Source organism: Pinus tabuliformis, chromosome J (genome assembly GCF_031772625.1).
Source record: "Pinus tabuliformis cultivar Carrire ecotype Pingquan chromosome J, CPIR1, whole genome shotgun sequence".
NCBI classification, from domain to species: Eukaryota; Viridiplantae; Streptophyta; class Pinopsida; order Pinales; family Pinaceae; genus Pinus; species Pinus tabuliformis.
Genome location: NC_142295.1, coordinates 459,654,520 through 459,667,733, shown reverse-complemented (window position 1 = coordinate 459,667,733; position 13,214 = coordinate 459,654,520). Strand labels below are relative to the sequence as shown.

At 38.1% G+C, this 13,214-nt stretch overlaps 1 protein-coding gene across 5 annotated transcripts; it reads right to left on the bottom strand.

Moving 5' to 3' along the window:
- Window positions 1-326: 326 nt before the first annotated feature.
- On the bottom strand, window positions 327-12,860 carry LOC149227823 (ran-binding protein 1 homolog c-like). Of its 5 annotated transcripts, none has more exons than XM_089377935.1 (4): window positions 12,602-12,860; window positions 1,073-1,159; window positions 888-980; window positions 327-715 (listed from the first exon to the last, which is right to left on the bottom strand). In XM_089377935.1, the coding sequence occupies exons 3-4, from the start codon at window positions 897-899 to the stop codon at window positions 518-520; spliced, it is 210 nt and encodes a 69-aa protein (XP_089234061.1). In that variant the 5' UTR covers window positions 900-980; window positions 1,073-1,159; window positions 12,602-12,860; the 3' UTR covers window positions 327-517. The 5 variants fall into 5 exon arrangements, 3 of the variants coding, with proteins under 3 accessions (XP_089234061.1, XP_089234063.1, XP_089234062.1); XR_016247824.1 differs by having other exon boundaries at window positions 484-715; XR_016247825.1 differs by lacking the exon at window positions 1,073-1,159 and having other exon boundaries at window positions 484-715.
- Window positions 12,861-13,214: the final 354 nt, after the last annotated feature.

The following is a 13,214-nucleotide window of genomic DNA, read 5'->3' as shown; positions in this document are numbered from 1 at the left end:
AATTCCTAGTTTAACATCCAAATTTACTTTCAATTTTGCATCCATGGTTACATCCGCATTTGACTTCTTATATAGAGTATATTTTTCTTTACATATATGACCCCCTTTATAGATTCATAGTGAAATATATGATAGTTTATAAATATCATTAAAGCAGATATCACAATTCAAAATCATTCGTAAAGAAATTTAAGAGAAATTGACAACATCCATCCAAAAAAATAACAATGTGTCATTAACAATTTTCAAAACATGTATAAAATAGCAACATAATACTAATAAAATCAGTATTATTTTTAATCAAAACAAATAAAATTCAAATATGATTAACAAATCAAAATATTTCATGAATATCATTATTCTACGATAAATTAACAACATACATAAATCAAACTCATCGTATGATTACAAAATCAAAATGTCTCATTGATATAGGGTAAATTCACAACACCCATCTAAACATAGCAATGACATTCTACACAATAATTTCTTCATAAAAAACAATGCATGTGCATGCCTAGCTACCACCACCAAGATCATCCTCATGATCATCTTGACCATCCTCATTACTCTGATCCACATAATCACCAACACCGCAACTATCATCATCATCTCCTCCTTCACCACCATCATCCTCATCCTCATCCTCATCATCTCCTGATATATGTTGAACATAATTTGGATCATCGTCTTGGCAATCATTACCTATAGCATTCTGACAAAAAAAATCAATATTACATGTTAGTATTAATTACATAACACAACGCATGTTTTTGTTATACAATGTTAACCATAAAATGAGGTAAGATATAATATCTAATAGTACTAAAAAATAAAATGAAAATATGGTTTAAAAGTATATTGGAAATCCAACTAAGATTATATACCATAGAGTCCATCCAAACAACAAATTAAACCCATCTCTTTTGCTGCAGCACCTCCTTTTCCAAATGATTTGGAGGTCTTCCATATTTTAGTTCCTATCAATCAGTAAATAGGGAGAAATTAGATAACAATGACTTTCTTCTAGTACAAAATTTATTAAAAAATATCACATGTTTAATATACTTACAAAGGTTGTTATCAGTGCTTTTAAACCTTTCTGGCCACTACGATGAGTGACTTTTGTCTTGGTTAACCTTGCCTTGGATGCCTTGTCCTTAAACATAAACCAATTCAATTTATTTTCACACAAATACATGTCTAAGATACCTATAAGTATTAATACATTCTAAATAATGTTTAATGAAAAATTCAATACCTGAATGCTCTCATTGTCGGCTTTTCTTTGTGCATCCAACTTCTCATATGATTTTACAAGTTCTTTCCATACTTTAAAAGGTATGTCAATAGGTCTTTGTTTCAGTCTTTGATCTTGAGGCATTTTTTTAATTTTTCTTGTTTGGGTAAAAATTTTGGTTAAAAAAAACCGAACAAGTAATTCACATCAATGGCATGGGGACTCTATGGATATGTGTAAAAAAATAGCTATAAAGAAAACATCCAAAAAACATATGAGCTCTCCCTTTGATGGTCACTTGGGGCATATGGCTGGAAAGGAACAACTCCATTTTCGAAAATCAAGGACAATCCTTTCTCAAAGTCCTTCCTAATATTTGCTCCAAATGTCTTAAAATGAAAAACAAAATTCAAACGTCATCCTTAAACATCTCCCTTAAATATAAGGTTGGACCATAAATTCTTCACTTTTATTGTTATCAGCTCTGGAATGATTTTTCTATATGCAATTATATAATGAAATATGTGTGCACTAATGAAAAAACATTGAGTTTCATTTTTCATAATCACAAACAATGAAAAAAGAATCACACGTAACTAGCATCATTTTGGAAATTTTATATTTATTAAAAATCTTTAACATGTTTTCCTCCCATATCTCATAAAAAAGGTGTGAAATTTTTTATATACTCTCCAATAAGCACTACAACAAAACCAGCGATTTGGAGGTTTTACACTAAGTTTTTCAACATCGAACTTACTAGGGCTTGCACCACCGGGGTTATTAGTAAGAATCTCATGAGGTTTGCATAGCCATGATTATTAGAATCAAAATAGTAGGATTTGCACTAAAAAACAGTTCATAGAGCTTTCCTGCTGGGGAGAAAATCACAAGTTCAACTTTTGCAGTGCAGAGCACCGAGAGCTCGTAAGCTTTCTTCAGCAATCCACCTACGTTTGGAAAATGTAGCCTGCCTGCTGGCGATGTTCTCAATCCTCTTCCTCTGCATCTTTCCCCTCACTATTCTTGTATGTCCTCTTTCGTTTTTCCCTCCAAACAAACCCTCTCAAATTGAGAAAGCAGAACAACTCACTCGATGAGAATCCGAATCCAATTATCGCTTCTAACAATAACCCAATATGATACCAGAAGTGATTACACAAAACCTCATTGACTCTTCATTTGTTTGGAAAAGAGCCAAGCATATACTTCTGACGAGGGTTTCCGTCTCAAGTCTGGCTCGCAGGACCTCGCTTAGTCAATTGCGAGAAAAGTTTTCCACCTGCCTGTCACATACGGTTTGTCACACTATATATTAAAATAAGGTTGATCATACTAACAATAAGGTTGTATAGTTTAAAAGGAGGGCTCTCCTGACTGCATTTGGTTGGTTTATAGAAAAGATTGCTGGAATGTGTAATGTGAATGCTCTGCTAACTGTTTTTTAAGCATTTGGAAGTATTAAAACCCCCTAGGATAATTAATGTAAGACCTGTTAATTAATGTGTAAAGATGGCTATTGTCCTTGGGCTACCTTAGCTATTCGTGTTTAGTGATCTGTGGTATTATGACTCCTCAAGTCACTATTAAACCATGAGAAACATGCCCAGGCAAACTAGTGTGACATTGTGGATGAGAACCAAAACTAGACTCCTATAACCTCCTTTTTCATCCTTTAAATTGCAGAATTAACTGACTGTTCTAGTAATCATTCTTGAGCACCTGAAGATGTGCACCCTAAATAATAAGAATAATACCCTGTAACATATGAATAGTCCATCATGTGCATGTAGGATATGCACATGAGGTCCAATAAAATCACTAACCAGAATACCAGGTGTTATTAAAGCCTCTACAGGTTGATATATATGAATGTTACAGTGTGCAGGAGTATGATTCAATTCCATACGAAAATACAAAACATCTGATAGGATTTCCTTATACCTCATATGCAAACACCCATTGTCCCTTCTATAGATGAGCAGAATAAGTGCTTGGTTCTCTACACTAAATAAAGACAAAGTATAGTACTTATTGCTGACAAAATAGGATTTAAATCGCGGTTCAATTGCTTGACATTCAGCTGGTCACAGAATTGTAGAGTGCATAATCATAAGTGATGTTGCGAGCCTCATTGCTCAAAGTCTAAGGGTCTTGCGAGCCATAATCACAGCCATGTATGGCATATCTTGTGATTATGGCATTTTATGAGGTCAATTCTTGTGAAGACATTTCAGTTTATAATAAATTTTGAACCTCAACAGAGTTTTGGCAAGACCTGGCTGAGCTAGGACATCAACAACACAGCTGATATGAATGACATAATCTAGCCTCAAGAGGGAGCCTCTTTTGTTTCATCACTCTAACAATCTATGAAGTGGTGGAAAGCATAACAACTTCCCCTTGAATATGACACCTAAACTGAGTACAAATCCTAAATGATGCATCCCTTGGTGCATGTCTCTCAAAGTATCGATATTTCAAATGTTGAAAGCTCTTGTGCCCATTTGATATGCATTCGATTGCAGTTCCCCTGAAGAAAGAATCTTATAAAGGTGAGGCCATGGCCAATATGTTAGCCATATCCATTGGAGTTGCCATTGCTTGACAAATTTAGTGTGATCAGTCCCACCATGATTCACATGGGCTTCTACTCAACACTGGCTGTTGCTATTGTAAGAGTCTTCAAGCTCGTTGAAACCATAGTATTGATAAGTGTATTCTTTGGGTCTCTGGTTTTCAAATTCTGCCTATGTTTTCCTCTCAGTATCATTATTTCAAATGCTGAAACCTCTAATTCCCATTGCTGTGTATTTGATTGTGGTTTCCCTGAAGAAAGAAGCTTATAAAGGTGAGCCCGAGGCCAATATGTTGGCCATATCCATTGGAGTTACTATTTCAGCTTATGGGGAGGCCAAGATGAATGCATGGGAGGTGATTCTCCAGTTAAGTGCAGTTGCATGTGAGACTACCCAATTGGTTCTCATACAAATTCCACGAACATCAAAAGGGATTAAGTTGAATCCCATCACATCTTTGTTGCTCCTTGTTGCCTTGTTTTTCTCAGCACCCCCTGGGCCTTAGTAGAATACCCATTTCTGATAATCAGGGTCTCTTCCTTTGATTTGGATTACATGACATTTCTGCTTGTGCCTTGGCTCTTAATCTTGCAGTGTTTCTTCTGATAGGAAAGACTTCAGCCTTGACTATGAATGTTGTTGGTCTTGTCAAGGACTGGCTGCTCATAACATAATCTGTCTGTAATAAATGAAAAGGTTACAGTCATAAACTTGAGTGGGTATGGACTGGCTTTTATGGCTGTCTGTTACTATAATCATTTGAAACTTCAAGCTCTCAAGTCCAATGACAACCAACCAAAGTACCTCAGCAGTGCAGCTGATGCCAATGATGAAGGAGAAGGTTTGATAATGACGAGTGGGAGATTCTCAATCAGAGATTCAGAACCAGTAGAGAAAAATCAAACTCAAGCTTCAGGATTAGGTATTTAGATCATTAATATTGTCTTGTGCTAGAGATTACTGTTCTTGGATTGGCTCCTCTATGCCCAGATCTATTTGCAGGGAACAAGCCAGTCATTCACAGTGAAGAAGATAATGACAAGATTAGTGTATAATGATGGACAGGATGGTGCCATGGTGCCAACCTAAATCTCAAGTAAGGAGACATCTGTTCATCAATTTGTCAAGAAGCATGGCCTACAATTCAATTGCTCTAAGCCTATCACTTCTTCCACCTGTCAAATGAATTGTTTCCTGTTTGTTTAGTTGACTATGGTTCTAATAAATATACTATTGTTTGATGTAAAAAGACAAAACAAAACAAAAAATATGGAAAGTTGTGACCCCATTTTCTAACTACAAATTGAAATCGGATTACCATAGTGACCACCTCTGCTTATTGGAATCAAAAAGGGGGTGGGTTAACCCAATACGATACCAGAAGTGATTACACAAAACCTCATTGACTCTTCATTTGTTTGGAAAAGAGCCAAGCATATACTTTTGACGAGGGTTTCCGTCTCAAGTCTGGCTCGCAGGACGTCGCTTAGTCAATTGCGAGAAAAGTTTTCCACCTGCCTGTCACATACGGTTTGTCACACTATATATTAAAATAAGGTTGATCATACTAACAATAAGGTTGTATAGTTTAAAAGGAGGGCTCTCCTGACTGCATTTGGTTGGTTTATAGAAAAGATTGCTGGAATGTGTAATGTGAATGCTCTGCTAACTGTTTTTTAAGCATTTGAAAGTATTGAAACCCCCTAGGATAATTAATGTAAGACCTGTTAATTAATGTGTAAAGATGGCTATTGTCCTTGGGCTACCTTAGCTGTTCGTGTTTAGTGATCTGTGGTATTATGACTCCTCAAGTCACTATTAAACCATGAGAACCATGCCCAGGCAAACTAGTGTGACATTGTGGATGAGAACCAAAACTAGACTCCTATAACCTCCTTTTTCATCCTTTAAATTGCAGAATTAACTGACTGTTCTAGTAATCGTTCTTGAGCACCTGAAGATGTGCACCCTAAATAATAAGAATAATACCCTGTAACATATGAATAGTCCATCCTGTGCATGTAGGATATGCACATGAGGTCCAATAAAATCACTAACCAGAATACCAGGTGTTATTAAAGCCTCTACAGGTTGATATATATGAATGTTACAGTGTGCAGGAGTATGATTCAATTCCATACAAAAATACAAAACATCTGATAGGATTTCCTTATACCTCATAGGCAAACAACCATTGTCCCTTCTATAGATGAGCAGAATAAGTGCTTGGTTCTCTACACTAAATAAAGACAAAGTATAGTACTTATTGCTGACAAAATAGGATTTAAATCGCGGTTCAATTGCTTGACATTCAGCTGGTCACAAAATTGTAGAGTGCATAATCATAAGTGATGTTGCGAGCCTCATTGCTCAAAGTCTAAGGGTCTTGCGAGCCATAATCACAGCCATGTATGGCATATCTTGTGATTATGGCATTTTATGAGGTCAATTCTTGTGAAGACGTTTCAGTTTATAATAAATTTTGAACCTCAACAGAGTTTTGGCAAGACCTGGCTGAGCTAGGACATCAACAACACAGCTGATATGAATGACATAATCTAGCCTCAAGAGGGAGCCTCTTTTGTTTCATCACTCTAACAATCTATGAAGTGGTGGAAAGCATAACAACTTCCCCTTGAATATGACACCTAAACTGAGTACAAATCCTAAATGATGCAGCCCTTGGTGCATGTCTCTCAAAGTATCGATATTTCAAATGTTGAAAGCTATTGTGCCCATTTGATATGCATTCGATTGCAGTTCTCCTGAAGAAAGAATCTTATAAAGGTGAGGCCATGGCCAATATGTTAGCCATATCCATTGGAGTTGCCATTGCTTGACAACTTTAGTGTGATCAGTCCCACCATGATTCACATGGGCTTCTACTCAACACTGGCTGTTGCTATTGTAAGAGTCTTCAAGCTCGTTGAACCCATAGTATTGATAAGTGTATTTTTTGGGTCTCTGGTTTTCAAATTCTGCCTATGTTTTCCTCTCAGTATCATTATTTCAAATGCTGAAAGCTCTAATTCCCATTGCTGTGTATTTGATTGTGGTTTCCCTAAAGAAAGAAGCTTATAAAGGTGAGCCCGAGGCCAATATGTTGGCCATATCCATTGGAGTTACTATTTCAGCTTATGGGGAGGCCAAGATGAATGCATGGGAGGTGATTCTCCAGTTAAGTGCAGTTGCATGTGAGACTACCCAATTGGTTCTCATACAAATTCCACGAACATCAAAAGGGATTAAGTTGAATCCCATCACATCTTTGTTGGTCCTTGTTGCCTTGTTTTTCTCAGCACCCCCCGGGCCTTAGTAGAATACCCATTTCTGATAATCAGGGTCTCTTCCTTTGATTTGGATTACATGACATTTCTGCTTGTGCCTTGGCTCTTAATCTGGCAGTGTTTCTTCTGATAGGAAAGACTTCAGCCTTGACTATGAATGTTGCTGGTCTTGTCAAGGACTGGCTGCTCATAACATAATCTTTGTCTGTAATAAATGAAAAGGTTACAGTCATAAACTTGAGTGGGTGTGGACTGGCTTTTCTGGCTGTCTGTTACTATAATCATTTGAAACTTCAAGCTCTCAAGTCCAATGACAACCAACCAAAGTACCTCAGCAGTGCAGCTGATGCCAATGATGAAGGAGAAGGTTTGATAATGACGAGTGGGAGATTCTCAATCAGAGATTCAGAACCAGTAGAGAAAAATCAAACTCAAGCTTCAGGATTAGGTATTTAGATCATTAATATTGTCTTGTGCTAGAGATTACTGTTCTTGGATTGGCTCCTCTATGCTCAGATCTATTTGCAGGGAACAGGCCAGTCATTCACAGTGAAGAAGATAATGACAAGATTAGTGTATAATGATGGACAGGATGGTGCCATGGTGCCAACCTAAATCTCAAGTAAGGAGCAATCTGTTCATCAATTTGTCAAGAAGCATGGCCTACAATTCAATTGCTCTAAGCCTATCACTTCTTCCACCTGTCAAATAAATTGTTTCCTGTTTGTTTAGTTGACTATGGTTCTAATAAATATACTATTGTTTGATGTAAAAAGACAAAACAAAACAAAAAATATGGAAAGTTGTGACCCCATTTTCTAACTACAAATTGGATTCGGATTACCATAGTGACCACCTCTGCTTATTGGAATCAAAAAGGGGGTGGGTTAACCCAATACGATACCAGAAGTGATTACACAAAACCTCATTGACTCTTCATTTGTTTGGAAAAGAGCCAAGCATATACTTCTGACGAGGGTTTCTGTCTCAATTCTGGCTCGCAGGACGTCATTTAGTCAATTGCGAGAAAAGTTTTCCACCTGCCTGTCACATACGGTTTGTCACACTATATATTAAAATAAGTTTGATCATACTAACAATAAGGTTGTATAGTTTAAAAGGAGGGCTCTCCTGACTGCATTTGGTTGGTTTATAGAAAAGATTGCTGGAATGTGTAATGTGAATGCTCTGCTAACTGTTTTTTAAGCATTTGGAAGTATTAAAACCCCCTAGGATAATTAATGTAAGACCTGTTAATTAATGTGTAAAGATGGCTATTGTCCTTGGGCTACCTTAGCTGTTCGTGTTTAGTGATCTGTGGTATTATGACTCCTCAAGTCACTATTAAACCATGAGAACCATGCCCAGGCAGACTAGTGTGACATTGTGGATGAGAACCAAAACTAGACTCCTATAACCTCCTTTTTCATCCTTTAAATTGCAGAATTAACTGACTGTTTTAGTAATCATTCTTGAGCACCTGAAGATGTGCACCCTAAATAATAAGAATAATACCCTGTAACATATGAATAGTCCATCCTGTGCATGTAGGATATGCACATGAGGTCCAATAAAATCACTAACCAGAATACCAGGTGTTATTAAAGCCTCTACAGGTTGATATATATGAATGTTACAGTGTGCAGGAGTATGATTCAATTCCATACGAAAATACAAAACATCTGATAGGATTTCCTTATACCTCATAGGCAAACAACCATTGTCCCTTCTATAGATGAGCAGAATAAGTGCTTGGTTCTCTACACTAAATAAAGACAAAGTATAGTACTTATTGCTGACAAAATAGGATTTAAATCGCGGTTCAATTGCTTGACATTCAGCTGGTCACAGAATTGTAGAGTGCATAATCATAAGTGATGTTGCGAGCCTCATTGTTCAAAGTCTAAGGGTCTTGCGAGCCATAATCACAGCCATGTATGGCATATCTTGTGATTATGGCATTTTATGAGGTCAATTCTTGTGAAGACATTTCAGTTTATAAAAAGTTTTGAACCTCAACAGAGTTTTGGCAAGACCTGGCTGAGCTAGGACATCAACAACACAGCTGATGTGAATGACATAATCTAGCCTCAAGAGGGAGCCTCTTTTGTTTCATCACTCTAACAATCTATGAAGTGGTGGAAAGCATAACAACTTCCCCTTGAATATGACACCTAAACTGAGTACAAATCCTAAATGATGCAGCCCTTGGTGCATGTCTCTCAAAGTATCGATATTTCAAATGTTGAAAGCTCTTGTGCCCATTTGATATGCATTCGATTGCAGTTCCCCTGAAGAAAGAATCTTATAAAGGTGAGGCCATGGCCAATATGTTAGCCATATCCATTGGAGTTGCCATTGCTTGACAACTTTAGTGTGATCAGTCCCACTATGATTCACATGGGCTTCTACTCAACACTGGCTGTTGCTATTATAAGAGTCTTCAAGCTCGTTGAACCCATAGTATCGATAAGTGTATTCTTTGGGTCTCTGGTTTTCAAATTTTGCCTATGTTTTCCTCTCAGTATCATTATTTCAAATGCTGAAACCTCTAATTCCCATTGCTGTGTATTTGATTGTGGTTTCCCTGAAGAAAGAAGCTTATAAAGGTGAGCCCGAGGCCAATATGTTGGCCATATCCATTGGAGTTACTATTTCAGCTTATGGGGAGGCCAAGATGAATGCATGGGAGGTGATTCTCCAGTTAAGTGCAGTTGCATGTGAGACTACCCAATTGGTTCTCATACAAATTCCACGAACATACAAATTCCCCTTTTTAATGAAGTGGCCTCCTTAAGAGATGACAGAAATTAGTTCTGGGCCAGAATGTATATCAGCAAGAATATTAGCATCACATAGTCATTTTAAACAAGTTCAGTGCACCAAATTAATATTCGTCAACACATTCCAGCTCAGGTACAATGTTTCACAGGACCCAACACAACTTACTCGCTGAAATGAAGATATTACAGCCATATAAACCACATTTACCCCAATGTAAATTACTCAAAAATGTATATCATCAGAATAGTGACATTACGTACTTAATTGAGCAAGAGTACAGTGCACAGAAATGAAAGACTCAAAGAGGAACCTGGTCCATATCAGTGGGAAATATATTGATAGAATGGTGGCTCTTCTTATGGTGTAGCAGTGATCCCTTTTCTGAATAAAGGATATTCTACATGCTGTTTTGATATACATATTAGGCCAGAATTACAATAAAAACTGATAGGAAAGAGACTGATATCAGATTTAAGAAGACACAGACCTTACATTTAATTCAGCCATACAGACAAAATAAAAGAGGTAAAGAGAACCTGAAATACACAGTGAATTCTTAAGGCAGTGGACAGTCTTATATTGTTTGCAAAATTCCAGAGTATAAATTGGAAGAAAACCCTCCTAATCTCTGTCTTTCTCTTCCACAACACGTCCAGAACTCCTCCAGTAAATCTGAGATAGTTTGGCACTGATAAGGGAGATGTACGCACAGGTAACAGGATGATATCAGCTCTCACACCCAGGCAGAGGTATCACGGCCTGTTTGTTTTCAAGGCAGCCTCCAAATCTGTAATATGTCCCTCACACCAAAGAGAAAACTCAAACTTGGACCCTTCAATAAGAGTACGCTCAGCCAGGAGTAAATAAAGCCTTGATGCGGATATAAACTTGGTCTCTCAAAAAACAGAACTTGGCCCATAAGTCAGAACTTTTTACCCTTCAGAACTGTTTACTTCAACTCAGTCATGTACCAAACTTCTGGCCCTTTCACTGCTGGAAATTCATCATTACATCACTGACTAATTGTGGTGATTACACTCTTGATAACATACTATTCATGGTAACAATTTGTCCTAGATTACTGTGGTAAATGTGCTTGTATCAGTTCACTGCTCACTCATGTCATTGATTACAAATCTGCTCTTGAATTACTGTGGTAAAATGAGCCTTAAGGCTGGTATATTTCCCCAATATTGATGCCTTAGCCCTATTTCATCAGATGCAACTGGCAGACGTGAAACCTAACTCAGTCACTTTGGTAAGTGTGCTCCTGGCATGTGCGCATTTAGCATCGCAGAAACAATGTAAGTTGATTCATGGTTATATAATTAAAGGTGGATTTAACTCTAATCTTGTTATAGTCACAGCCCTAATTGACACATATGCCAACTGCGGCATTTTAGAGGTTGCACACCAGTTGTTTGACCAGATGTCTGAAAAAAATGTGGTATCATGGAGTGCAATGATTGCTGCCTATGGAATGCATGGGCTTGGTGAGGAGGCAATTTCTCTTTTTCACAAAATGCAGATGACGGGCATACTGCCAAACCACATCACCTTTGTTTCTCTTTTGTCTGCATGCAGCCATTCAGGCCTGGTGCTTGAGGGCAGACAATATTTCAATTCTATGGTTCAATATTATTGCATTGTTCCCAGGGTAGTGCATTATGCATGCATGGTTGATCTCCTTGGCCGAGCTGGGCATCTACATGAGGCATGGGACTTGATTAAAACCATGCCTTTAGAACCAGGTGCGAGTGTGTGGGGTGCTTTGCTTGGAGCATGCAGAGTTCACTGCAATATTGAGCTGGGGCAATATGCAGCAGAGCAACTTTTCGAGTTAGAACCTAAAAATGCTGGATGTTATGTACTGCTGGCAAACATCTATGCTGCAGCTGGCAGATGGGAAGATGTAGCAAGGGTAAGAACAATGATGAAGGACAGAGCGGTTAAAAAGACTCCAGGTTACAGCTGTACTGAGGTAAATAATAGGGTTCATGCATTTGTCATGGGAGACAGATCACACCCTCAATCAGAGGAAATTTATGAGATGCTGGAGACTTTGGAAAGGAAGATGGAGGCAGTGGGGTATGTTCCAGATACAAATTTTGTACTACATGATGTGGAGGAGGAGGTGAAGGAAAGTATGTTGTCTACTCACAGTGAGAAGCTGGCCCTTGCTTTTGGGCTAATAAGCACAACCCTGGAACCCCACTTTGGATTACAAAAAACCTGCGCATCTGTGGCAACTGCCATAGTGTTACCAAGCTCATCTCCAAGATTGCTATGCGAGAAATTTACATGAGAGATGCAAACCGTTTTCATTATTTCAAGGATGGAATGTGCTCTTGCAAGGATTACTGGTGATGTTGGTTTCATTGCACTAGCAACATAAGCCCATGATTAGGGACAAATGTCGCTCCACGTGTTGTTTTACATTGTGCAGTAGCCTGTTTGTGGAAGATCTTGTTTCCATTAATTAGGCTTTGGATCTTGTTTCCGATCATCATCAACAGGCGAACAAAACATCGAGAACCCGATAAAAACAGATCTTACTAAAAAGGAGAAAAATTAGAAGTAAATAACTGCCCAAATGCATCTTCCTTATAGTCAAGGTCCCATTTATGTGCACAGGAAAAGGGCCACCGAAGAGGCCATGAAAACAACTTTCAAAACAAAATCATGAAATAGCCATGGATTAAGAAATTTACATGTCAAGAAGGACATCCTCCTCTTCTTCGCCCGTGGTGACAGTAACCTCCTCAAGCTTAACAATGGGTGCAACCTGAGCTCCAGTGTCCTCTTCCTTTCTGGCATCATCCTCGTTCTCTCTCGAATCGTCATCTACTGCCCGTGTAAGAACAGGATCCTCCTGAGTTCCAGCCATCCCAATACCAGATAGTGCACAGAGGGAGGGCTCGAATGAAATCGATGGATCCAAAATATGCCAGAAACTCGCCCAATATCAGACACGAATGCAAGTTTCTCGCCCAATATCAGACACGAATGCGAAACCCCGAGGATTTTGGAGAAAGGATTTAACTGTGCAAAAATGATTCGAAGGCAAAGGGCAAAGAGGTCGACGGAGAGAAAACACTCTATATAAGGGTTTTTGAGGTCGATGGAGAGAAAACACTCTATATAAGGGTTTTGAAGAGGGAAGGCCGGTAGCTGTTAAAGATTGAGAGTAAAAGTAGCATCGTTAAAGATAATATAATAAATTATTACAGGGATGGTTGGGGGGTTTCAAAGGGAGAGAAGGCCATGGAATAACCCCTAAATCATCTCCAACATGAGAGGCCTACTTCATTCATGTTGTCATGT